We start from the raw sequence: 27,536 nt of genomic DNA on the forward strand, positions 1-27,536 counted from the left end.
TTGCTGTCTTACTGGAAGCACTAACATGGATCGGACGTGAAATCATTAAAAATATTCTAAGTATAAAATTCCTTCGCACCATTAACATACTCCCCCAGATTTTTCCATCTTATCGTGCAGTAAAATGAAATAATTTTTCATTGAGTTCTAATATTTCATATTATTTATGTTATAAAGCACTGCGCCTGGCTTTCACCTCTTGAAAACTTTATCTTAAATTCCGGAAATTCTCGGGTTTTTCTTTTTAAATTACATAATCATTTTAACTAAATCTTCTAGAATACAACTTATTTTGAAGGAGTGAAAGTTAAGGAAATTATCAACAAATTCATACCATTGTTTTCATTATTCCAAATAAAGGTAAAATTTCCAAGTCCTACTAGTATCACTCACGTTTTTATACATCTGAAGCTGTCTGTAAAAATTATGTTCAAGAGCATTAAATTTTTTTTTTAAAAAAAAAGAAAAAAGAAATAAAAAATATAAATAAGTAAAGAAGGCAGAAAACAAATGAAAAAGAGGGCAAATTTTTCCTTTAAACTTACACCATACAAAGAGCAAAGCATGAATGCAACAGGAAAAAAAATGAAACAAAAAATTGAAGAAAAAACCGAGACAAAAAAGCGTACCCATTAATTCCCAGTGCCGTATTTTTGCCGAACGTGATTGGAGGTTTAGTTACGTTGAATTCGGTTTGTTAGCGTGTCACGTCGCATTCTTGGGGCAACGCTCAACATCTGGCCGATCGGAAGTTCATTCTTGGAAAGTTGCCACTTTTAACCTCAAATTCAAATATTTGACATTCAAAATTTAGCTGCGATGGACACTTTTTATCTCAATCGCGTCTTTAACAGCATCCCGCATGCAGTTTGGCACCGTTAAAGCCCTCTTTTCGAAAATCCACCTGCACGAGATAAAGTAAGACGAGGGTTTGAATATTCAGTGTTTTACCAATACTGCCGCGCTAAGGCAAAACGGCGTGCGAGAATTCGAATGTTGCCAAATTTCCTCTTAGAAAATATTTACGTTTGAAGAAATTCAGGAATATTTTTCCTTGAAATTTGCAAACTTTCAAGATCGATTTTGGAACGAAATCCTTCGAAAAATCAAAACAGAGATATTTACAAATTTTCTTGAAAAATTTAATTGTTTTTGAGGAAATTTAGCAACGCCTGATGGCTCATACGTCGTTCCTCCTTAGCGCGGCAGAATATTTTCAAAAAGAAAAGAGGGGGAAAAAAACAAAAAAACGCGAACCCTCGTACCCACGCCTCATCCGGCGAGACAATTCGTTACTTCCCTCGCAAAAAACCACATCCAAATTTTTTGGATGAGCCCTGCCATCCGCAAGACATCATGCTCTCCAGGGCTCAAGTAAAGATCAGCTCGGTGACGTATTTATCGCCGTTGCCAGTGACGAGGCGTGAATGATCGATTATCGATTGTTCTCCATTTGAAGCTATGGTAAAGAATCGATTATTAACGAGTTCGCTGCGAACAACTTGTTATATCGATCCTTTCCCATACGTTTAAATGGCAAATCAATCGATATATCGCAAAGCACGCCAAGCTACCGGTCGTTGGACTTGGCGCCATCCGATTCGCGACCATCCCAATAAGAGAACACACGAAACTCGTTAGCATTGACGGATGGAACGCGATTGTCTCTGCGAGTTTGCGAATATTAACGAGATTCCCGAGGATCGCAACCTCAAAAATGATAATTATCTCGCCGTGATGGTGACGTCACATACGTAATGTGGGTGAAGGAGCATGTTAGTGCTTGACGTCCTGTAGAGTTTGTTGACTGCGGTGGCGTGCTGTATTTTGCGATGTATCGATTGATCTGCCATAAAACCTGTGGAAAAGTCTCGATAAACAGGATGTTCGCGACAAACACCTCAATTATCGATTGTTTACCCATGATTTTAAATGGGAAAATACCGAAAATCGAGTATTCATACCTCGCCACTGGTTGACTGCTCTGAATAAGGCAGCGGATTTGGGTTTTGCAGCGCTCATGCAGTAAACTAAGATGGATTCAATTTAGTGGGATGAAACCAAGTTTTTTTGTTTTTAGGGGTGGGGGGGGGGGGCGAGGGAGAGAGAAAAGCAGTCTACTTGTTATGGAATTTTCTTGAAAAAGGGTTTCCAAAAGTTAAACGCAAGTACTTTCAGAATTGATTTTTGAAGTCGGAACGATAGGGACATCCATGCTCCTGGCTTCTCAAATTTTCAGGATTAAGGCCGGGTAGAACCTGTTCCTGCAGATCTGCTCGTTAGTTCCGTGAAAATTTGGCGCCACTACCAGGATTTGAACCCAGGACCAATTGGACTGCATTTTGCAATTTGGACCCATAAATTCCGGCCCGGTTTAAAAACAACGTATGTACCATTAGTTTCTCTATGCACATACGTGTTTTTTCAGATGAGCCAGAATTAATAGGTCCAAAATGCAAAATGCAGTCCAATTGACCTAGAGTCAGACGCGTTGACCACTAGACCAACCTGGCCGACATAATGTTACTTTGTTTTGGTTTGAACCAAGAATTCGATGCTGTATCGAATAACCTAGTCACTAAATCAGCCTATTATATCGAATGACGTATCGACTAAATCAGTATGTTCTCTATGTCTAGGTGGTGACGCTCCCGTACAACGCAAACAAGAACTTCCCGTACCACGTGCGGACGACGCAGATCGCGGCGATGGAGCTGTGCGGCTCGGCCGGAACAACACGCTCAGCAACTTCGGGCACCACCTCTACGCCCCCGGGGGGCCGCGCCCCTCCCGCGACGGCGCCCCCGCGCCCCCCGCCGACCGCTGGGTCTCCGAGGTCCCCGTCGAGCTCTTCTCCATCAGCCGCATCATCGACAGCGTAAGTGCCATCCAGTGGCGAAGCGTGAATGATCCACTATCGAGATTTCCGCATTTAAAGCTGTGGTAAAGAATCGAGTATGAAGGTGTTCGTTGCGAACACCCTATTAATCGATCCTTTTCCATAGGTTTAAATGGACCACGTTAAACAGAAAGGATCCAAGCCACATCAGCTATTGCCAAATTTAATCGAAGAATTTAATTCTTTATATGAAAACTAGGGGGCTACGCCCCCTGGCCGCTACGCGGCCCAACCCCCTGAAGGCGCTCCGCGCCATCAATGGGCCGCTTCGCGGCCCTATTTTTACCCTCCTATCAGTGTTAGTTTTATTTTTCTCCTAAAAAATTACGAAATGAGGTATACTTTAATTTTAAACTTTACTTAAAATTACTTTAAAATTAAAAGGACGCGTTTTGGATTGACTGCTTGATGAAATATTGCTGTAAAACAATAATACTGAAGATTTTATGAGTCAGGGATCGAACCCATACCGAGTTCTCAGTGTGGACGCATTCGACGTCATAGACGACTCGGCCATCGCTTGACGTGATGTCCTCAGTGCGAATCTTGGGTAGATAAGTGTAGAGCTGATGCGCAGGCTACACAGCTACTGCGCAACCTCCTCGACCACCGCGCATCCTCCCGCGCATAGCGGTAGCAGTACCCGAGCATTCTGTAAACTCACTCACTTTTATAACGTGATTTTAAAAAAAACCTGGGTCCTTTTTCCAAAATCTGATTACAGCGGGCTCATCTAGGGCCTATTACCTGTCGATTTACGCAAAAATCATGAAATCGGCCCGGTAGAACGCTCAAACGAACTATGACAAAAAGTATAATTTACATTGTTTAAATGGGAGAATTCGCAACTTTACCACGTAATATAAAAAAACCTGGGCCATATTTTGAAAATCTGAAAAAATTGGCTTATCTAGAGACAATTGCCCGTCGATAGCCGCAAAAATCATGAAAATCGGCCCGGTAGAACGCTGGAACTAAGCGTTACCAGTTTCGCAAAATTAGGAGGTCTCGGAGCTTATAGTATAGACGGTTGTGCGGACATTTGTGCAAATTTCAATGAATTTCCTACATAGTGCAAGGCAAATTCCATAAAATTTTCAAAGGAATCCGCACAAACGTTCCGTCGTAAAAAATTAAATTGCCCAGGGAAATTTGGCAATAGCTAATGAGGCTTGGTTCCTTTCTGCTTAACGCGGTCCAAATGGTAGATCGATCGATGTATCGCAAAGCACGCCACGCCACTGATTGCATGCGATTCTGGATCCCAGATGAACGCTTTTGTAGCTTTGTCGCGGGTTAGATAACTCCACTCGAAGTTGATGATATCGATCTTGGAGAACAGATTGGATAATAGTGGGAATCTACGTCGTTATTTCGTCACTTTCCGGCCAAAGTATCACAAGCGCCACTCGACGTTTCAAAATTTCCGCCGCCACGCAATGGATCGGGTCAATAGGGGAGGTCGGACAAAAACTTTCAAAGCTTTACCATTTATATAAAATTTTGAGGTTCCAAAAGTTGTTCCATTAGTTTCCTTGTGAAAATTTCTCCCCTACGGACCCCTTGACATTTAAAATATGACAAAGTTGCTGTTATAGTCAAAAATTCCATGTCCAACCTCTGAAATTGCCTCGTTCTACTGTGCGCCATTTTATTTTATTTTTTTTTATGAAGAAATCGCTCCACCGAACTTGCTCGGAAATTTCACTGAATTGTCTTCGTGCTGCCGATAAAATTCGGTGAAACTGTCAAAAAGATTAAACCAAAAATTTTTCTGTGACAAAATAAATCGGTGGCGGAAATTTTGAAACGTCGCATGGCGCTTGCGATACTTTGGCCAGAAGGTGACGATTTGAAGCAACTTGAGTTTCTCCATACTTAAAGAGCGAAAAATACCTTACGAAATCCTAAAGTTTTCAGTCTATACAACGAGATGTTTGCGTTCATGGTTGCTAAACTACAGTACACGTAAGTTGAGTTTTAGTCCATATAACGAAATCAATGATATCAGTCTTCTTGGTGCATGGCTAGACAATCATGTAAATCATGACCATCGTTTGCCGCAATTGCCAATGCCATTAATCTGGAGGATTTAAACACGTCATTGCTATAGGTTACAATTTTTCAAAAGTTTTCATATCTATTTGTAAGATTCAAGGTGGTTTCATGGTGCTGGGTCTAGACTGCCGTGCTTAGGAAAAACGCCGCATGAGCCTTCAGGCGTTGCCAAATTTCCTTTGAAAAAACACTAATTTCCTGGTAAACTTATGAATATTTTCCTTCAAATTTTTCAGATGATTTTGTTCGCAATTTTACCTGTCTGAAGTTCCTGAAAATTTCAAGGAAAAATATCCACAGCATTCTGCAAAAATAAACATTTTATCGAAGGAAATTTGGCAACTCTCGAATGTTCATACGGCCTTCTTCTTCAGCACGGCAGCAATATCTTAGTCAATGGAGATGTTGCATCTGTGAAGAATTTGCGATTTGACTGTTGATTCTTATGCAAAAGTTCGCGAGAAACACGATGGTGCCCCTGATTTTCTCTGAAATCATCTCCCAAGCTCAAAAAAGCTCTCAAAGTGAGGCCAAAATGGAGGGGATATCCCACGCTATCCTGAGAGTCCACCTCTACATCAAGACAAACTCTCCATGCAAAGATAGGGAGCAAATACATTAGCAGGGTTGCCGTGATTTCAGTTTTAGAGTCCGCAAAGAAGGTGGCAGCCCTGTCAATGTATTTGCTCCCTATCTTTGCATGCAGAGTTTGTCTTGATGTAGAGGTGGACTCTCAGGATAGCGTGGGATATCCCCTCCATTACGCCCTTAACTTTGAGATCTTTTTTTGAGCTTGGGAGTTGATTTCAGAGAAAGCCGGTAACACCATCGTGTTTCTCGAGAACTTTTACATAAGAATCAAAAGTCAAATCGCAAATTCTTCACACATGCAACATCTCCATTCAGATTATTTGGACTAAGTTTAACAGAATTTTTCGGTTTCAGGCGAAGAAAAACCAAAACCGGGCGCGGAGACCGAACCGGCGGAAACCGGTCTCTCGACCGGGGACGCAGCCGACGAGCTCCGGTTCGCGGGAAATCGCCGGAAACGGAAACGCGCCCACGGTCGAGTCCTCTCCTCAGCAACCGGAACCGGAAATCCAAGTACCGGACGTCTTCGTCCCTGCGTCGCGGCGCCAGCGGACCGCCGTAACGAGGGAACTGGAGAGAGTCCTCCCAAAACTGAGGAGATCCCTGTGTCACCTGAAAAGGCCACTGGGGACCAAACACAAGAGGCTGGCACCCAAAATGAATTACGGGATCAACAGGTTCAAAAATTTTGACGTGGCATAGATGAGAGTGCCATGATTCAAGAAGAAAAATCATTGAATTTACTGCCCAGAGGATTTTTCCTTGGACTAATAATACAATGGACCCAATTTACAACCGTCAGTTTTCGAAATAAAACAGAATCGATTAAGGAGTCTCACTTCGTTAGCTTTGTTACTTGTGTCCATTATACCTATATTGTTCCTCCATGAAAGATGAAAAATAAAAATGGAGAAAAAAGAGGCGAAAACTGAACCATTTCGAAAATGTATACTCCTATGAGAATCTGGTCCCGAGAAATAGTAGGAATTTATGAGTTTTAAAAAATGATGCATAAAATGTCTAAGAATTCATTAGATGAGCGACGCATTCAGCCCAGATGGAGGAATATCTCACTACACAGAAAAAAATAGATGGTTCTGAAGACAGAACCTTCTATTCACAGGGCTCCTGCAGTTTCTTTGTTACACTTACAGAATTTTTCTGTTAAGATAACAGAACTACAATCGTGGGAACAGAGTACTGCTCTGTCCTTATAACAGAAGCTTCTGTGACTGTTACAAAAGAAGTGCAGGAGCCCTGTGAGCAGAACTATTTTTTTCAGTGTATAAGTAAATGAATATCAATAGTTTTAAGGAATTGAAATGTATTTTTTATACATAGGAACAAAATATATACACAGTTCACACACGCATTTATATACACATTTACAAACACATTTTTAAGTCTTGTGGACCAATGTGCCAAGTCTCCTAGCTCGATATGAGAAAAAAGAACCAGGGTTAAATCCTTGGGTGGAGGCTTTTAATTGAACATCCTAAAATCGTATTTATGAGTCAAATACTGAAAACCACATTTATTATAAAAACGTAAAAAAGACTTAAAATACTGCAAGGGCACGTCCTTTTCATTAGGATGTCTTTCCTGTTTTACTACTAGTTGCAAAAGAGCGAATTTGGTTTTGAGGTTTTGACTCTCTTTTACATCCTAACCTCTTATTTGCGTAATTCGTAGAACTTTCAAACCTCGATGATAACTTTAAATCACAACTTTCTAAGTTTCTCATGAATTATTTTTAATCCGTAACACGAAGTGTTTCCTTCTGCGGTTTTAATGGCTTAAATTTCATGAGGAACCTATACAGTCAACTTCAGTTTCTATTCGTTACGCCTAGACATCAAGGGATAGGCAATGGCATATCGACGATAAAAGTCCGCAACGTCGTACATTGATGTTTGGTGGTTTTGAATTAGTTTCAGAAATACTCTGCAGTAGAGACATTTTAAATGCTTTCAAAATATTTTAGTCAAAAAAATTCACCTAAAAGTCACCTAAAAACGTAGAACCCAAACACGTATTTCGGAGTTAATTCTAATATCACGTAAGTACGTCGCGTCGTGCCGCCGCGCGCGCGCCCCGCAGCATTGTACAACTCGCGCTCTTCCCAGAAGAATTGTGAACAATTTAGAAACAGGTAGAAAATATCCAGGTCCATCTACAGTCTTTTTAGTTCAGAGTGCAAACTTTCCGCCTCCCTTAGTTACCGAAATTCAGACCGAGCAAATATATTGACCCACAGTCATATTCGCTGATAACTAGGCCAACTTTGTCGGCTCACGAGATGGGTCCACAAGAGTTTTACGTCATCGAATACTATCAAATTTCATAAACTGATCAAGAATAGTTGGTTACTAATGAGATAGAACCAGAATGATTCTCCAAAGAAATTCCAAAAGTTGTGATAAAATTCTTTACGAATCGCCTGGCGTTTTCTCAACTTGTTTTGACCGTCGACCCAGAAACACCTCCTCGATCTCGTCCAAAGTTTTCTTATGGGTCTCAACAAGCACCGTCGCCGAAAACACACCGAACAACAACGACCCCACCGCGAACATGAGGATCATCCCGGGCAGCTGCAGATTCTCGAGGAGGAAATTATAGAGCTTGACCGCCACGAAGATCAACGCGTACATTGAGCAGAAACTCACCCCACACATAAAACCCCGCACCTTGATCGGGAACATCTCGTAAGGCATCGTCCAAGGCAGCGCGAAGATCCCGAGTGTCATGGTGAATATATAACCAAGGAACAGCGCTATCGGGATCCAAGGGTAAGTTTGCAGCACCGCCGCGTGGGGCGCCACCAAGCACCCGTAGATAGGCAACAAGCAGGCCGCCGCCGCGAAGCCGGAGAACGCGCCTATCGTTTTCCGCCCGACGTGCCGCAAGATGGCGCTCGAGAGACAAATCGCCACGAGTCGCACTAGCCCGATGGCGACCATGATCTGGAGGGGGTCGTAAGTTGAGTGGAACTCGCGCATGAAGTTGACAGTATACGAAACGACGATATAAAACCCGGCTGTGTTTTGGAGGATGGAGAGGATAATCGTTATGACGTAGGGCTTCCAAACTGTGGGCTCGATAAAGACGTGGGGGCTGAATTTGCTCACAGGATGACTGTCGACGATTTCTTGGAGCTGTTTCAGTTTGAAGTCTACGTTGGTCGGGCCTTCGATTCGACTCAGGCTTTTCCGGGCGTCTTCAATGCGGTTTTTCCGCAAGAGCCAGACGGGGGAGTCGTAGAAGAAGAAGGCGATGATGAGCCCTAGGATGGACATGAGACCAGTTGCCAAGGAGGCGATGTTCCAGGGGTAGTAGCCGCCAAGTACATACATGTAAACCAGGCCGAGGGAGGCGATAGCGGGGTTGGTCGTGAGGAGGAGGCCTCGATACGCTGGTGGCGCTATCTCTGAGATGTACACCGAGGCTGGGAAACTACAACCTGCAAGGAGAGCACAGTATTACATCAGAAAAACAAAGGGTTTACAATTTTAATGTTGAAAAAAATATGAATCAGAATTTTTTTGATGCTGTGATTTTTGTCTTCTGTGATATCAAGCATAAGATATACACGTAATAAAAATATGATATTTTTAAGAGGAACCTGGCAGATTTTGGCGTCAGCAAGAGATATAGCTCAGTCAGCCAGCACTGTAACTTCTGGTCTGCGCCAAAATTAGACAAGAATACAGTAAAATTATTTTACTGTTATACATTGATACGTTTGTCCTGAGATCAGTAGTTGGACATCTACTTTTAGAGAAAAACAAACCCGAGTTTTAAAAGTCTACTGATTTAACTAGATTTTCACTGGCGTCATTGAATATTCAACTGACCAGGGCCAGATTTAGGGGGTGCCCACATGGGTCACGTCCCATGGCGACAAATTTAGGTTGTAATTTTTTTAAATGTAGGTATCAAGAACAAAATCTGATTTAAAACAAATTATACAAAAGAAAAAAGGCAAAATAATCTCTCATTTTCTGAGAGTTAAAGTACAGTAATTGCTACTTTGTTCGTCTTTCGGTGATACAAGAGACAGCGCTTTTCATTAGTTCAGTTGAGAGAGAAACCAAACACGCAATTTGGCCTGGAGCGGCGCGGCGCAGAGAGCAATGATGACGAGCACTTGAGATGGAAAGGAGGAGCCCTCGGCATGCCGGTCAGCATTAAACACATATTAGCGCCTACAAGACTCCATGAATACTTCCCGCATTGCGTCAAACGTAGTGCGGTACTGCGGTCAGCAGCGGATGGTGCGGAACTTATAGTGCCTACAAGACTGCATGAATACTTCACGCATTGCGTCAAAAACAATGCGGTCAGCAGCGGTCGGCGTGAAACGCATAGCGCCTACAAGACTGTATAGCGCATTGAGCCAAGCACAGTGCGGTTGGCGCGGTGGCGGAAATTAAAAGCATTAAACCACATTCATGTTTATTCTTTCATAATTTCTACGTTCTTTTTTTTTACAAATGAAAGGTCTCGTCCACACAGAGATAGGTTTACGGAACTTAATTTTCGCGCAAAGTTCCGTGAACTTTTGCTAGTGTTGACAGGACTTTCACAAAAAATGTGCCTAACGCGAGTGAACGCGTCTTATGCACCCCTCTCCCTCCTCCGACACGTTCACTTGATGGTTTGTATCGATATTTCAAAACAATTGAGAAGGGGCGGCAAAATACAGGCGGTACATGGGTGGCAAGTAGGTAAATCCGGCCCTGCGACTGACAATAGTAAGGAAATCCAACAAATATTCATAGAAACCCATGCAGCTGATATTAGTGGGATGGGTCAGTTGCGCTGGTTACAGAATCGTATTTTGATGCTTTATTCTTTTACATCAGCGAAAAAATATAAGACCTGTCCAAACAGCAACTTTCCACGTTCAGTATTCACCGAGATGTCACCTTTTGAAAAGTCGGGTTTTTGACGTCATCCACCGCGGTAGTGACACCCTTGGTTTCTTCCACCTTGCTTTCTTCAGCCAGGGAAACACACATTTGCACTATGGTTACTCAACGTAAAACTCGGATGGAAGCAAGGTGGAGGAAACCAAGGGTGTCACTACCGCGGTGGATGACGTCATAAACCGAATTTTTCAAAACTTGAAATCTCTGTTAATATTCAACGTAGAAAGTTGCTATCTCGAGACAGATCTCATTATTTTAGCTGATCGACAGGAATAAATCATCAAAACACGATCATGTGACCTGCGCATGACCCATTCTTCAACTATTCTTACTCGACATTTTCAGCAGAGATAGTACTTCCACTTAATCAAAATCTGCAATTGCAACTCAAAAGCAGAATTCGCGATTACATGAACCAGGGACATCTCCAGCAATTTGGCAACATTGGATTTCCTCCATTTAAACCTATGCTAAATAAACCATTCTTGTTGGAACACCTGCCCCCCCCCCCCCCCGAGGATCAATACATTTCCATAGGTTTAATTGGAAAAAAGATAATGTTGCCAATTTGCTGGATCCGCCAGATGTACCAAAAAGACTGCTCACCGACGCCAAAACCGATCAGAAATCGGCCAAAAATGAGCAAGAAGAAAGTGTTAGCCGCGCCAATGATTCCGTAGCCGACAGCAAGGAAAAAGTATGCTACTTGGACCATCCGAATGCGGCCGAATTTATCCGCAAAAAATCCACTCGAGCTTGCCGCCACAAATGTTCCCACGGTTGACATACTTGCTGAAAAAGAAAGAAAAAATCACTCAATTTACAGTTTTATCACTAAGCAGGGGATGATCCACTGAAGGTTCCTTCATCTCGTTGGGTATGCAATCTGATCACTGAGGAGTTTGAATGGTTGCTGTGGGCAAAACCCAACTTGTGGAGACGACACGCGGCTGGTGCATAGTAGATCGTGTCAATGGCGGAGGTCGGACAACGTTTGGAAACTTTAAAAGCTTACAGCTCCATTCATACGAAACTTTGAGGTTTTAAAATAGCTCGATTGGTTCGCTCATGAAATATTTTGTTAGAAGTACCCCTTAAAATTTAAAATTTGACGAATTAAACACCAAAATTTGCGGTTTTAGTTATAAATTGCATGTCCGACCTCTCTAATTGACTCGGCCCACTGCGCGAAGCAACGGTCTAGGTTGACTGACTAAATCCGAGAGAAAGTCTTTTAAATCCACATCGCTGGGTGTCTGTTACATGAATCAGATTTTTCTTAACAAATGTCAATTTACCGACATTGAGAGTTTTGGAAAACATACCTTGCAATTATTCTGATAAACTCCACTTTACATTCTTTATAACGCCCGGATGCAACTATTCGCGCTTAATGACTGCCTTTGTTGCGTCCGCAAAATTGAAGGCGCTCTGAAGAGTTTTTCTCACGTGTAAAACGACCTGGGAGCTAACCATGCTAACCTCAAATACATTTCTGACTTCTACGATATACTTACTTCTACCTCCTCTATATTTACTTTCAGGTTAATAATTTGAGTATCCAGCAACAAATGGGAGGCTGAAATGGCTTTACCGTCTCTGAGTAACTGATTCATACCCCAATGAGGATCTATATTGACTGACTAATGCGGAAATATAATTAATAATATTCGACTTTACTTTACTAGTTAATTAAATCTGACTTACCTATCCACGTTGCCACATCTATGTCGATCTTAATAACGCTATCCTCTTGCATCAACTGAGGTATCATGCCAGCTGACTGGCCCAACACACTACCCACTACGAGCTGAATCGGTGCAAGGGCGGTCATGATGAGAAACTGGGCAAAATAAAAATATTTTATCAAATTTTTTACATCAAGTATTTCAATCATCCGAAAAACATCATGTATGGGCGTATTTATGCTAAAAATGATTACGTGCAAAAGAGGTATATAAAAAATCATGTATTATGATTTATTCCATCTTCACGTGCTACCCTTTAGCACAATAAAAAAATATCCTAAAAAATCCGAGAACCTTAGCTCAGAGTCTACTAATATTTCCCTGTAACCAAGAATTTCGATATTATTTAGGCTTTGGATGAATTCAGCGCTAAAATTAAGGACTGATTGGACTGCATTTTGCGATTAGGAACTATAAATTCCGGCCAGGTTTAAAAACAACGTATGTGCCATTAGTTTCCCTATGCACATAAGTGTTTTTTCAGATGAGCCAGAATTTATAGTTCCAAATTGCAAACTGCAGTCCAATTGAGGGGCTTGGAGGACAAGGCGCCTGGGTGCAGTTTTTGAAAAAATTGAGATATTCCTGAACTCAACTAAAACTACTTTGAAAGTTTATCCTGTGGAAAATTCACAATAAAATCCAACTTTAAAGCATCAAAAAGAGCGTTTAAACTTCCTTTCCGCCATGAGACTCCATGTAAGTTTGAAAATTTCAGCATGTATTTTTCGAAATAGCAGAAACTGCACTCATGCACCTTGTCCTGCAAACCCCTCCATTATAATTTTTCATGAGTTTTGGTTAAAAAATGTTGCCAAAATTCAGAATACGCAATGATATTCTCTTTAGCTGTAGTTTTAACTACGCGTGCCTTCTGAAAAAAATACTTTGTTGAAGAAACATGATTCATTTAGACCCGTAGAGACTTGTTCTTGCAGTCTGGCCATCAAACCATAAGACTTTCTGTGTGTTTTGTGGTTGTAGAAGTATATTTACTTTGCTTCGGCTACATTATTCCTCCTGCTTTTCGCGTGAGCATCACGTTGAAAGTGCTGAGTTTGTAAAGTTCGGACCGAGGAAGATAGCCGATTCGATAAGAGAGAAAATTATCATCACCTGTCTCTACTTTGTAGACACTCCACCTTACTCGCGTGATTTTGAGGCGCGTTTGAAAATGAGATCATTTTCGAGAGGGCTGGGTTATTTAAAAGCTCATTAGCTATGTATTTTATCCAGAGTCTCGAGTGCCTCTGTGATTAATGCACTGGCAAATATTCTAAATATTTACGTCGGAGAAATGTGTGAATGACATTAAAACTTTTCTAGCTGTCTGACGTCATTGTCATACTTCTGGCTAGTTATCCCAAAGCTGAGTTACGTGGGAGCAATGACTCTTCCCCACTTAGACTCGTTAAACACTTTTTGAAAATATTGCATTTAAATTACCCATGTTGAAACCTACGGGAGCAGAAGGTAGGCTTGAATACCTGTTTTTATAATAAATTTTTTTTTTTTAAAATAACTAATGGCACATTTCTTATTCATCGCAATGTTTTTTTTTAAATTTAGATTGAGCTGAAGCCTATTTTAACTTCCAAAAAATTTGGTAATGGTATACACGGATGAAAGTATCACAACCCCGACTATACTCCAGCGGGCTGATTATTGAAATTGATAGACAAAGCGACAGACAAAAAAGACATAGGGAGTATGGAGCGATCTTATTGATTGAAATGGGTGGTTAACTAATAAACCCTGACCAACAGTCCCAATAGACTAAGGGAGAAAATGATGGACTAACTATTGGGTATCTTGTGGGTTGCCGCTAGTTAGTCTATTATCTACCTCCTTTGTCCATTGCGACCAACTGCTTTCACCAATAAGATCTCTCTAATACTCTTTTGTCTTCTTTGTCTATAGCTTCGTCTATCAATTTCAATAATCGGCCCGCTGGCTGACTTTGGCGCCAGATATAAGAGCAATTGCACCAGTCAGAGGTATGGTGGGGTCTGCGTGTGGTTGGATCAACCATACCTCTGACTAGTGCAATCACTCTTATATCTGGCGCCAAAATCAGCCAGCAGCCTGATTGTTGAAATGTTGTGGTTATCGGATAGACATAGATGACATAGGTCAAAAAGACAGAGCGTGATTGGTCGGCTATGTCTTAGCGCTGCTTTATCATGCCTTTGTCAGGTGGAATGGACGATATACTGTCGGAGACTTAAGAGGTGCCTTTAACTTGTCAAGAATTCCACCCGACATAGGCACGCTAAAGCAGCGATAAGACATAGCCGACCAATCACGCCCCGCCTTTTAACCTATGTCTACCGGATAGACACAAAATTTCAACAATCAGGCTGCAGGAGTATAGTTGGGTTTGTGATACTTTTTCTTTCAGTGTAAAAAAAAACCAGCCTGGTACAAGCCATTTAACCAAACTTCTTTGTTTTCGCTATTTCCTTTCTAGTGAATAATTATGCGCATTAATTATTTGTTACCATCTATTTGTTTAAAATGTGAAAAATAATGATGTAAGCATTGACCGTCAGCCAGCTAAGAATGGCGAACTTTTTAGCTATTTACATACAATTTGCGGAGAAAAAGACCAATTTTTTCACTACTAAAATTTGATTGAAATCAGCTCAAGTACCTCGCAACAAAGTTATATAAGTGTTCAAACACTCATCCCACACTACTATGGAAATGAGCAGAGAAAAAAAAGGTTCTTGAAAAGTAGTTCGAGTACCGGCGTCATATTGTTTTAGTAGTTGTATATTTAAGTATACATTCTCGATTTTACACGTGCGAACTACACGTGGTTGAGAATGATCGATAACAGTTCACAAAATTGACAGACTTCTTACTTACGGTACGTTTTATTACAATTCAGCAAATTGCTTACGATAAAGAATAAAATGCCCGCGGATGCAGTAAATTTGAAAATATGCGATGACAACTATGCAAATTTTGCGTTAAACATCGCTTTCCAGACGTATGTGCGTTCTCACCCAAAAAAAATTGTCTCGGTAAGCTGTCCTTATAGACGTATTTATGCTAAAAAGAACTAACACGAACCTAACGCGCATATTTTATTTTTAGCATAAATCCGTTCTTATGTGCAGCAGATCCGTTGCACTGGCTTTTTGGCCGGGTCAATTTTTCCGTCACATCTCTTATCTGAACTATGACACAATGCATGATTTTGGTTTTGGTTTGTATTCTATTCAATCGCAATATACTTCTGTTTTTTTTTATTCATTCCTGAGAATGTATTTCCTCATCTGACATATATCTCATATAGTGCCCACAGAAAATGTAATTCCAGTACTGTTGGATGATTAAGGCATTTTACCAGAAATTGGATTTTACAACCTGTAACGTGATACAAGACAAGAGACTAGACCTTGAAAAGGTAGGGACTGTTGGCGCGTATACGTAGTATACCGCCTTTGCGATCGTTTCGACCCCCCCCCCTCGATACAATAACCGAGTCCCCTAGTTCCTTACCGAAAAGTGACTACCGCGAACTTCTGAGATTTTCCAAAGCGTGTAAAAAGTTTACTAATCCGTCAATAATAATGATTAAAATTTGTTTCTCATTCTGGGGCTCGCTAGTTTATGTGTAATGAATACCAAGAGTCTACGTTTCTTGGTTTTTTTTTAAAAAACCTTAGAATGGGGCGCGCTGATTTAAAATATGCATATATAAGCGGAAGCAAGCGAACTGATTCGAGGATGGCTGACCAGTTCGGCACTCCTTGAATGAGAATTTCACTCACTCCGTTTTGTTCACAACGTTGCTTTGACATATCTCCACAACACTGTTATCCTTTTCAAAAGTTGGTACTCCTTGCTCTGATAGCCGGGGCCACCAGGATAGTGGTAAGTGCAATCTGTGATGAGCCTCGAGACTCATTAGACCATTTGCTAAACGTGGCTCATACAGGAGTCCACTAAGCCCTCTCGTCCCCACGCTCCTGATCACTGCGTCGGCGTCACGAAGAACAATGGGCCTTGGGTCCCAACGCGGCCGATACCCGTACCCCAATTACTCACGCTTCATTAACCATTTCACCGTCACGCTAGGATTCATCCAATTTTCAAAAAAAATTGTTTCGCATGTATTTAGCAATTTTTTCCTTACTCTCCGTTAAAACACAAATAAAAAGAGACCTCATTCATAAAAATCGGCCGAATAGAAGAGAAGTTACAGTAATCGAAATCCGAAGAAATCAACAAAACCTCGACTCCTCGATACGAAAAATAAAATGAAGGGGAAAAAAAGAAAGTATAAATTACAATTAAATATAATTGACCTCAAAATTTGACAAACAATTCATTTATATACCTAACGCTGAAAAAACTGGGAGAAATTACAAAAAATTTGCCTCTTGCAAGGGGCTTCTTTGTAAGAATTTTGACCTGAAGACAACGGTCGAATAACAGCAGTACTCCATACAATACACGGTGTGCCTGAACGAGTTAAACATTTTTCATACGTCCAAATCGAAAAATCTTTATATTTTTAACTACAATGTTTCTTGAATCGTTTAAGCAAAAAAAAAAAAAAAAAAAAAAAATTCCGTCGAGATTCTGGAACGCAAAGGCGCTTTAAAAGTATTCTGGGGCTATAATAGCTAAATCACCGGTAGTAAATTCGTTATATTATTAAAAAGAAATTGACTCCATAGTTTAATTCCTTAGTTTCTTGAATACGATTATTTTAAGCACTTAAACATTTATACCACCAATTTTAGCCATGGGGTGATTTCCTGAGAGCCGATAATATCACGAATTTCTCATAGAACCCCTCAACAGTGGCTTGCTTTTTTGGCAGCCGATTCGGCCATCGAACCGGAGTTTAAATGGAAGCTGATAATAACCCAAAGCTCTGAGAAAAATTTTGAGATGAGTATAAGAACGGTTTGTTGTAAGTAGCGAGGAGAGGCGGGCAAAGCGGCTAAAATCCTATCTAATTTTTACAGTTTTTCTGTTGAATTAATGTTGCCGCGGGCTTCTGACTGTCCACACATAGTTCTGTTCAGCATATCGATACATAAGTTTTTACATTTTACATACGTAGAATCTAATTTTCACGTCGGGGAGTTGACATATTTTGATTTTTTCGATTTTATACGGAAAATTGATGGTTTTTCGGGATTGAAATTATTATTGTTTCATGAAAAATAAATGCACCCAAAATGACTATAGCATATTGATTCTAACACATTTGCACTCACAAAATTGGTTGGTAAATTCAACGAGTGGGTGCATCGACCTGGTATATCAAGTTTCTGCAATTTTTTACGGCAAATCAGTAGATTTTCGGGATGTAGATTGCTTACTTTCAATTCATGAATGAATAAAGCAACGACATGGTTGAACTTCTTTGCATGGAAAGACGTTTAAAATAACAAAATCAAGACGTATTTAATGCAATTGCATTTATATCGAGTCAATTTCTTTTCAATAATATAACGGGATTTTTACTACCGGTGATTTGGGTATTTTAGCCCCAAAATACCTTTAAATCGACTTTATCTTCTAGGAGTTCGACAGAATTTTTCCTTTCTTCGCTTAAATTATTCCGTAGCACTTTTCTTCAAGAATCTGATAAGATTTTGCTTGAGGCAGATCAAAAAACTTAAATTCGATCGAATAGCTTTCTACTTTCACAATACACGGTCTCGTCAAGGTGCGTCTTTGACCTCGCAGTGTTGGATCGTGAATTCTCTTTTTATGCTGTTTGCCTATTTTGAAATCTCTGTAAATGAAAACTAAAGGGGTTGATATGTGCGAGTTAATGACGCGCCTTATCAACACATTGTGTTGGAGTTCACTGCTTGTTTTTATAATACACTGAACACTCATGCAGACTAACGAAACAAACCGAATCCAAGCAAAAATAAAAATTTAAATCATTCAGACACTAAGTTTGAAAGTTTGAAAGTTTGATTCATATTTGAAATAGGCAACGGCGAGCGAAAAAGGTCAAGGTAACATTGGCTGCTGCCAAATTTCATGAGGAAAATGTACCTTATTTTTACAACCAAAGGCTCTAAATTCATGCAAAATTGAAAATTGAAATCATTCAAACATTAGACAACTTTGCAGTGGCTTTTTTCCTGTTGAATTTGGCTTTGAAATGGGGAACGGTCAGCGAAAGAGGTCAAGAAAACATTGGCTGTTGCCACATTCCATCGGGAAATGTATTTTATTTTTACAAGAGAACAATCGTACAGAATTTATAAAATGTCCGGGAATTTTCATTTAATAAGAAAAAAACATTCCTGAAATGCACAAATAAATCCATACAACCGCTCTCTTGTTAAAAGATTCTTGACTATCTCATCAAATTTGACAATACCTGACGCCATTTGATTTCGTCACACAAAATAGTACCCAAACAAGTATTTTTTTCTTAAAACCGAAGAAAAAGAGGTACTCACCGGACGTAGGAAGCCTCCAGTAGGAGGTTCATCCTCATTTTTTGCCATTTTTGTTTCTCTCAAATCGTGGATTAAGAAAACCGATCAGTCACTCCACGTGAGGACACATGGAAGTGCAGAGAAACCGGACGTGGATGGGATCATACAGGAATTATCGTACATTCTCAGCTGTAAAACTAGTCTCAGGATAGCCACAACATCACAACTTCACTTTTCTCACTTTTTTATTCTAAACGCTAAGACAAGGAATAATCAAAAAGGAATTTCCACGATTTTTAAAGTCAGTGTAAACCGAGCCAGCAAGTAAGAACAAAAAACTTTCACATCAGTAAAATCTTGGAACCGAAGACCAATAAAAAAACCCAATCACAATAATACACTTGTCATCGAACGCCGAAGGCAGAAATAAGTTGATGAGAAGAAATGTGGATCAAACTTTAGTAAACTATATCAATTTTTGTGAATGACAAGCGTAGGAAATGAGTTTCAAGAAAACTTTCTGATTGCTTGTATCAAGATCAAAAATAGAATCAAAGATCGAGAAAAAGTTAGGTAAAAACGAATTTACAGCTTTTCGCAGCATTTAAAGCTCTATCAACGGCAGGCAGTCTAAAACTCGAATGGCGAGCCAAGTTGAGTGCCTCCCACTCATTAAACGATTTGAGCGATTCATTGTCTCCTCGACGAGGAACATTTTCCACAGTCGATCACCGATATTTTGAGGGGTCAGATACGGGAGAGATTACAGCCTGAGATACGAGTAAGATGTCAAGTCTTTTATGTGGATTGAAATTTTCACAAATATGAACGTAGCGGCAAAATTGTATCGCAATATTCAGTTCTAATAGTACTCAAGAGGTCATGCCCCCAGCACTATCGCTTGTCCAGCCCGTGAAATCCTAAGAGATCATCGTAATTAATTCTTATTCACGCGGGCGATTAAGAAATAAAGAGCATTGTGCAATAAGAAACTACCGCGCCTGACTCATTTTAGAGACAACGTACGTGCCGTTTGATTCTTCCTGCAAATAAGTGTTTTTATACATGGGCCAGGAATAGTAGTTTCTTATTGCAAAATGCAGTCAAATATAAAAGAGAGAATAATTTCGATCTAAGTATAGAGCACAGTCCCTGTAAAAGCCGCGAAAAAAAAATCCACAAGTTAGAGATGTAAAAAACAATGCACTGGAAAAAAAACACATTGGATCTAGAGTCCAGACTCCTAAAAACATCGACAAGAAAAAGTACTCTCGATTCAATCAGAATCTAGCTTAAATCAAGAATCAAGCCTCTTAATTTAAGCGGATTTCGTTTTGATACAAGCAAAAATCCGATTGAATCAAGAGTATTTTTTCTTGTCAATGTTTTCAAGAGTTTGGACTCTAGACTCGATGTGTTTTTTTTCCAGTGTGGAAACTGTGACATATTACTGACCAGATTTGGAAGACTGAATTTGATTTGTGAATGGAGAATTTGCAGTCATCTGCGATTTGATGAGAGATGTATAAACAGAATCTGCTGAGTAAGTCAAGCGCAATGATTTCCTCGGTTTCTACTTTGAACAGTTGAACGTATTAATGCTAAATGGAACTATGTGCAAGTGTAAAGATGGGGTGTGCCCGTTAGTTGAGGGCCAAGAATGAATGGGAATTTGAAAGCGCCAGTGACGTCAGCGGTGGCGACCGGGCTCGACGCCGAATGACGGGAGCAACGACTTCTAGCTGACCAGAGATGGAAAATTTCATGAGAAATATTCGAATGAAATTTCACGCCTGAAATTTCATGAAATATATTGAAACTTCTGGGGATACATTCAGGAGGCTAAAAAACGCCTAGAAACAGTGATTCTAAATTTTGAAATTTTTTACCCCAAGCCTAAAACATTCGCCCGTTGCAAATGTTTTCGTTTAGTTTAGAGGTTAGGTTGGGGTATTTCTCTCTGAAGTCCCCTTTTTGCCCCCTACTTGTGTCTGGCACCTTATCAGTAGAGTAGCATAACACCGCAGCATCAACAGAAAGACCATCTGAAACGCTTTTAGACCTTCAAAGGTTCAATCAATAATTCTAAAAAAAAAATTAATAAATTTCAACTTTTGTGGAATTTATTCGAGCCTTATGAAATTTCACTTTCCATCTCTGGTCGTCAGTCTTTAAATCATGAGCCTTGTCCCCAAGACACTTGTCTTATGCCCACGGCTCACGAGTTAGCGCTCAGTTCCTTTTTTATTTAATGTCAAATCCCACTTTATCATTTTCTCCAATAAGAACTATATCCACTTTTACATTGTTTCTTATCCAGCTTCCACGAGCAAACCCCATCTTTCCACCTCTACATAGCTCCATTCAGAATCAATATGTCCAATTCGCAGATGAGTTATGACAGCCTGGTTCATCTGTCACAATACACCTGTTTTAAGGGTGATTACCATTTTGTTACGTAACAGTGTGTCCCTGACCATAGTGTGCCCTGTTTTTCTCTCTTAAAGAACCTAATTGCACTCGAAATCTAATTGAACTCACAATGCTAGACTCATAGTTGCAGAGACACTAATTTTTCTCGCGACTTTGCACCCTCGTAGCTCTATGGCGTTGGTTTTTAGTGTCAATTGTGAAAAGAAAAAGCACCTCATCTTATAAAATATATTTTGAGGATTGGTTTTGTCGCACATTATAATGTTTGTTTTGAACCCTGAAAACCCGCAAATAATATAGGTTTATTTTATGAAAAGTCTTCAATGTGTTTTTCTCGAAAAATGTGTGTTCCCTCGTGCCTATCTAACCTAACTCATAATGTTGAAGCCTGCGGTTCGATTATTGAAATTGATAGACAAAGCTATAGACAAAGAGGACAAAAGGGATACGGAGGGGCCTATTGGTAGAAGCGGATGATTGCAATGGACAATCAATGGAGGTATAACTATACGCTAATCAAATAGACTAACTAACGGCAACCCACGAGAGACCCTATAGTTATATAACCCATCATTTTCTCATTTATGGTCCATGGGAACCACCCATTTCAACCTCTTCAACCTTCTTTCAACCTTTCAGTTAAGTCAGGTTAGGGTAGGAATCAAGGAGTCAACGCACATGTTGTGGCCTAATTACGTCGTGCGCCTTCAATCCATGCAATATGCAAACGTGTGGTTTGGCGCTTTGACCTGTAGCATATTGCGCTGGTGCGCGTACGTGCTGTTTCACTTTATGGGCATAGAGCGAATTTCTCCAGAGAACCGGATAGTATCACTGAGCTTCGCTCATTTAAATGTATGTAAAAGAATCGATTATTCAGTTATAAGATGTAGGAAAATCAGTATTGAAAACTTATAAGAAAGTCGTATTGAAGGGCCACAGAGTGAGCAAAGAAATCTCTTTACACTGCAGGCTCCTCAATCATTCTTTCCATCATTACGAAGCGAAAATAAATCTCTTTGCACTGCTTGCTCCTCAACCATTCTGTCCATCGTTACGTAGCGACGAAAACCAATCACGTTCCAACAAACTGTGATTCCTGTAAGTAAAAACTGTAAGTGTTTGCTTTGAAAAGGAAAAAGGGGCTGTATTTGACCCAAATGTTACAAATAGGAATGACGAAGTAGGTAATGTAGTCCAACAGCGTTTTGAGTGTTCCTAGCAGCTCATACTTTTCCAAATGGTATGGTCTCATTTTAATTTTGTGATACGTTCATTGTAGTTAAAATGCGAACGTTTAAAATAAAAACTTAAAGGTCACCTTAATGTATCTCTAAGTATGATTCAGGACGGTTTTACTAAGCTAGTCTCTTGAGTTCGTGTGCTACAATATTTCGCACATGGTTTTCAATTTTAAGTCAACTTTTCCATCGGTATTTGAAATTTTGAAGGTAGGAGTAGTAGAATTGTTTTATTTTATAGAGGTGTCCCAGCAACTCTGGCCATTCACAACTCTTCAATTAAAGCGCAGAACGCAGTTATCAGTGAAATTCCATGTTTTAAGCAGGTAAGTTGCACTTTAAATTTTCGAGTCTTAATTTTGTTCGGTTTAGAGATGGTTTCGGGTTTGAGCTATCCTACGGGTTTTCAACAGGACGTGATGGGATGGGAGCCTTTTATGACATTCGCATCGACCGTGTGCTTTGCTGTCGTTAACAAATCGAAGGAATCTTCACTTTATATAGTGGATCTGCACTCAGATTCTTCATCTGTGCACCTTGCTCAACGTTTGCACGAAGCCTCTATTCAGACTATTTTAATATCCCATCACAGTAAACTGACGAGTTTAACAGCCACTGGTCATAGAAAAAATATGATCTTCATTCTAAATGACTTCGACGAATTGTTGAGTTTGATTTTTTACACGATATCCCGACAAGAATCGATCGAATCGGACTGTGACTTATTTCCGAGTCGAGGACATAATACAACAGGCGGGGAACATTGTGAGAGATCGATCTTACCTCGCTACTGCATTCACTTAGACGAGCACAATCTCTGGGCGGATAAGGGAAAAATTTGCGACAAAGTAATAGGAATAACATCAGCGGAATTGGAAGACGACTCAGTTTTAAATGATTCATTTTACAATGCAACCCGAAGCCTTTACACCAACAAAATTTGGAACTCCAAAAATCATTTAATTTTTTTGTTAAGAAATGTCCGTCAAAATTACCGTGTTTCAAGACCAAAGCATTTGGAACATATGGTGAAGCGTGACAAATTCACGAACAAAGCCTTTGACAGCAGCGAAACAGACACGTCGAGCAGTTTTGTCTTCTGCTTTAAATTTTTTTGGCGCCTCTTCAAAGGCCAAAAAGCAGCTATCTGCCACCTAAATGATTGCGAGAAGTATGACCCATTCACGAAAACCCTTACCTCGCACAGAGGCGAGGATTTTGAAACCTTTTTCGACTTTTCCTGGAGTAGTTTGCATGGGAAACGAATGAGGGTATACATTGATGATTACAGCTCGACAGTTGAAATTCTAATCCATACAGGATGGCACAGATGGGACTGGATGGCTACAACTCTAATCGACTCATTTGCTAAATCCCTAAACGGCAGCACTATTTTACAGAACGATGAAATTAAAGTAGATCAACTCGACAAGTATTGGGCACAACTAGAGGCAGGATTGAAGTATGGTGTAGATTTACACGTTTTTCAAATGGGGATCCGCTCAGAAAAAAATGGTTATTCAATCGAAGATTTTTCCCTCGCCCTTGATTCAAACTATCTGTGCATCGCCACTCCACACACTGGTTTCATGTCGCAAGCCCTGGTGATTTTCAAGAGCTTTACGACAACTGTGTGGGTTCTAATTTGTACGACCATCATCAGTTTCAGCCTGATGCTGTACGTATTTCAGAATTCACAGTGCGAATTATTCCATCGTCTCTACACGAAGGCAGAAATAGAACATTTTAGAAACTCGTCGGCAATATTGATCGCGTATGCATTTTTTATCTGCGGGAGTCCTCCGTCTCTTCGACTCGGCCACTTGGTCACGGGGAAAATGCTTTTCTTAATATTTAGTTTCTCCGCAGTCATCATTTCCACGGCTTTTCTCGGCAGCATGACAACGTTGCTCGACGAGAGAGTCCAGTTTCCGGAAATTGACTCCGTGGAGACTCTGGCGGATTCGAATTTATTCATCCAAACTTCTGGCGACCCATCATCCACAAAGTATTTCTTTGACCACCAAATCATACCCGAAAAATTGAGAGGAAAGATAGCGACCACTTTTCTCCCTCATGTTGATGCTCTGGTGTTCGAGTTACTGGGAATCAACGATTCTTTAATTTTCGACTCTAATCACATGACGAATTTTTCAACAGAGGCCGGAGTTGATTACAACGAGGTTCGTGATATGATCTCCAAAAATGTACAAACCGTAGCAAAATCCGACGCATTTTTGGTGGATTTACCTTTCATTTCCGTTGCTAGCAAAGAGGCCTGGCTAGAGCAACCCCTCCAAGAAGGATGGTTTGAATATCATCTCATGAAAGAGTGCCTGATGACGTTTCCGATAACGTTCTCATTTCTAAGAGACTCGTTCGTTTTCGATAAATTAAACCATTTTCTTGCTATCCATGTAGAGCATGGAATCATTAAAAAGATGCTACAGGACAACATATATCCTTTAAAGACGCGGTCAAAAGTTGTTCGTGTCGCGTCAAGTGAATCGGAACCACGAGCGTACAGTGTGAATGACTTGCAGTCTGCTTTCATCGGTTTAATTTTGGGATTGTTTGCGAGTTTTCTCGCGTTTGTGGGAGAGCTTTCAAGTGAGCACTTTCAGAACGCCAAATTTAAAGAATTTGTCAAGTGTTTAAAAATGTATTGGTTTGCGTTGTTTTACAGGGCGAAGGCTCTTAGTGGTTTCTAAGCGAAAGGCTCATCCACCAATAATAGCGGTAACGTTGCATGGTGTCAACGATCACGGTGTCGACAAACAGAAAAATATCTTCCTAATAAGTGAAATTAAAGAAATTAAGTCTATAGGAGAGGTTTGGGTCACGTGTGGTTAGATTAGGTTAATTTAGGTCAGGACATGTACGGTTAGATTAGGAAGGTAAGGTTAAAGTTAGGTATTGGGTGAGGTCTGTGTAAGTGGATTAGGGCTTGTGAGGTAAATTTGGGAAAGGTTGGATAAGGTTGGATAAGGTTGGGTAGAGTTGGGTTGGGTTAGGTTAGGTTAGGTTAGGTTAGGTTATGTTAGGTTAGGTTAGGTTAGGTTAGGTAAGGTTAGAGTAAATAACACAAAAAAACAAGACTTGAAATTTGAAAGATGTTCTGGAGGGAAGTTTTAAGTTTCGTTGACGCCGTGATCGTTGACACCGTGATCATCTTTCATGGGAGTCGAAATTTATAATATTTGGACGATCATGCTTACAACAAAAACTTAAAAAGACTGTTTGTTGACACCGTGATCATCTTTCATGGGAGTCAAAATGTTTAATATTTGGATGATCATGCTGTCAACAAAAACTTAGAGAAACTGTTTGTTGACACCATGATCGTTGACACTATGCTACGTAATCAGAATGACACTTCCCATTGGATCAACAGGAACTCCCGTTATGTACATTGCAACAAGAGTTTCTTATTGAAATAAACACGAGATCTACTCGTTTCAAATGGTATTCCCGTCGTTTCGGAAGATGTGCTCTCGCCTTACAGGGATTACTGGTTGATTCGACGAGAATTTATGTTATATGTTTCGTAGTTCCCCAGAAAAAAGAACATGACTGCATTTTAGTGTTGTACCTGCTGATCGAAAAGCTAAATTTGGCTCCACACTTCTGCGCTAAAAGGAAGCGTTGTCACTCAAATATTTTGTACAAACGATGTCAAGACTCATCTAATAATACATGCATTTTGTGTAAAACTTTAATTCCTTTTGTTTAATCGAAAGTTTGATTGATTCTTGAAAGTTGGCAATACTGCTCAATTTAAACCCATTAAAACTATCGAATTTAGGTGAGGCAAGCTGCCTCACCAAGAATAGATGATGGAGGAGAAACAGTGCTGCCGACTTCAGTGGCGCGGCGTGAATTGCGATACATCGATTGTTATGCCATTTAAACCTATGGTAAAGAATCGATTGTTAAGGTGTTCGTAGCGAACACCCTGTTTACCGATCCTTTTCCATAGGTTTACATGGCATAACAATCGATGTATCGCAAAGCACGCCACGCCACTGGCCGACTTTCAAGAATCGCAACTGCCCAAAAGAGAGTTTTTCATCGAAATCTTAAAATCCAATTTTTCAACCGAACTCGACAAAAATCGCTCTCCTGACATCCAAAAGACGAAGGGCCTCTTTCCTGTGGACGGTCACATATCGAACTGCCGTGCTAAGGAAAAACGCTGTATGAACATGCGTGAGTCGCCAAATTCCCCCAGATAAAACATAATTTTTCAGGAAAGTTACGCGTATATTTCCTCGAAGCGCTCAGATATTTTAGATCGAATTGCGAACAAAACCGTCCGAAAAATCCGAAGAATAATATCCATGATTTACCCGGTAAATTCGTTTTTTCCTCGCGGAAATACGGCAACGTCTGAAGGTTCATACGGCGTTTTTCCTCAGCACGGTAGCGTCCGGAGCTTCCTCCTTGTCGATTTACCCGTAAACATCACGTAACAACCAGTCACACGATACGGCCGCGTAGCGTTCCCAACGCAACGTACGCGGAACGGGGGTGAGGGGGGTGAGGGGGGGGGGGTTACGGAATAGACAGGGCACTGCCCCCCCCCCCCCCCCCTCGGGGGACCGTCTCATAGCCCGAGTGGGCACAGCAAAGTCAAGGTCAATATGTGCCCCGTCCGTTCGGGATCCTGCGACAGAAGTTCGTTTGACGACTGGAATCAGTCTGCGGCCGGTTTCCCGATCGAGAGCGTTACGTTCTTCTTACGATTCTTCCGTTCGTGTGCCGAGCGCCTTTGAGTTTCCTTCGAAATACGCGAAAAGTGATTTTCGGATTTTTCCAACGCGATCTCTGAAGTTTGTTGTGCTGGTTTATTTCGAAATTCTGGCTACCCTGTCGGAGTGAGGATTCTGGTGTATCTTTTATTGCGAAGGTTTTATTTCTTATTTTTTGACAGAAATACAGGGTCTAGAAGTCTGAAAAAAGGATCATGGAAAAGAAAAACAACAAATTAAGGGCCAGGGCCCGAATTTTGTCGGCAGAGTTACGGTCGGCCGCAAGTTCAGGCAAGGATGTTGACTTTGTTATTTGGTCGCTGATTAATGGTATCCACCGTTGGGAAACTGAGAATGGTTGTACCCTGCTGTAAAAAAAGCTCAACTTGCGCACAACTTGAGTTTAGAATGTAATTATTGCTATTTAAAGTCGGATTTTGAGTTTAGGTTCTC

At 40.5% G+C, this 27,536-nt stretch overlaps 3 protein-coding genes across 7 annotated transcripts in view; 2 read left to right on the plus strand and 1 right to left on the minus strand.

Annotated features, from left to right (window-relative positions):
* The window catches only part of LOC109044709 (transmembrane protein 145), a 51,278-nt gene extending 44,876 nt beyond the window's left edge, over positions 1–6,402 (plus strand). Inside the window, 3 exon segments of the mRNA XM_072305094.1 lie at positions 2,640–2,718; positions 2,721–2,878; positions 5,903–6,402. Of these exon segments, the coding sequence (XP_072161195.1) occupies positions 2,640–2,718; positions 2,721–2,878; positions 5,903–6,250 (585 nt within the window). The 3' untranslated portion in view covers positions 6,251–6,402.
* A 453-nt stretch (positions 6,403–6,855) lies between these two features.
* On the minus strand, positions 6,856–19,837 carry LOC109044710 (facilitated trehalose transporter Tret1). Its single transcript, XM_019062545.2, has 4 exons — positions 18,680–19,837; positions 12,187–12,322; positions 11,086–11,271; positions 6,856–9,008 (listed from the first exon to the last, which is right to left on the minus strand). The coding sequence occupies exons 1-4, from the start codon at positions 18,725–18,727 to the stop codon at positions 7,978–7,980; spliced, it is 1,401 nt and encodes a 466-aa protein (XP_018918090.2). The 5' UTR covers positions 18,728–19,837; the 3' UTR covers positions 6,856–7,977.
* A 7,178-nt stretch (positions 19,838–27,015) lies between these two features.
* The window catches only part of LOC109044747 (arylsulfatase B), a 50,537-nt gene continuing 50,016 nt past the window's right edge, over positions 27,016–27,536 (plus strand). For 2 of the 5 annotated variants that reach the window (XM_072304913.1, XM_072304914.1), the window contains exon 1: positions 27,016–27,241. The gene's annotated coding sequence lies outside the window, so the exon portion shown is untranslated. The remainder of the gene's footprint in view (positions 27,242–27,536) is intronic. The other 3 variants (XM_072304915.1, XM_072304917.1, XM_072304916.1) reach the window with 2 other exon arrangements.

This window comes from Bemisia tabaci, chromosome 10 (assembly GCF_918797505.1).
Source record: "Bemisia tabaci chromosome 10, PGI_BMITA_v3".
Taxonomy (NCBI): domain Eukaryota; kingdom Metazoa; phylum Arthropoda; class Insecta; order Hemiptera; family Aleyrodidae; genus Bemisia; species Bemisia tabaci.

What these genes read in the sequence shown, in the direction of transcription:
- LOC109044710 (XM_019062545.2), bottom strand. Translation starts at nt 18,727, where the DNA reads ATGGCAAAAAATGAGGATGAACCTCCTACTGGAGGCTTCCTACGTCCG. An exon ending in CTGGAGGCTTCCTACGTCCG is followed by an intron (nt 12,323 to 18,679) that starts GTGAGTACCTCT and finishes TATTTTGCCCAG; the next exon opens with TTTCTCATCATGACCGCCCT. An exon ending in AGATGTGGCAACGTGGATAG is followed by an intron (nt 11,272 to 12,186) that starts GTAAGTCAGATT and finishes TTTCTTTTTCAG; the next exon opens with CAAGTATGTCAACCGTGGGA.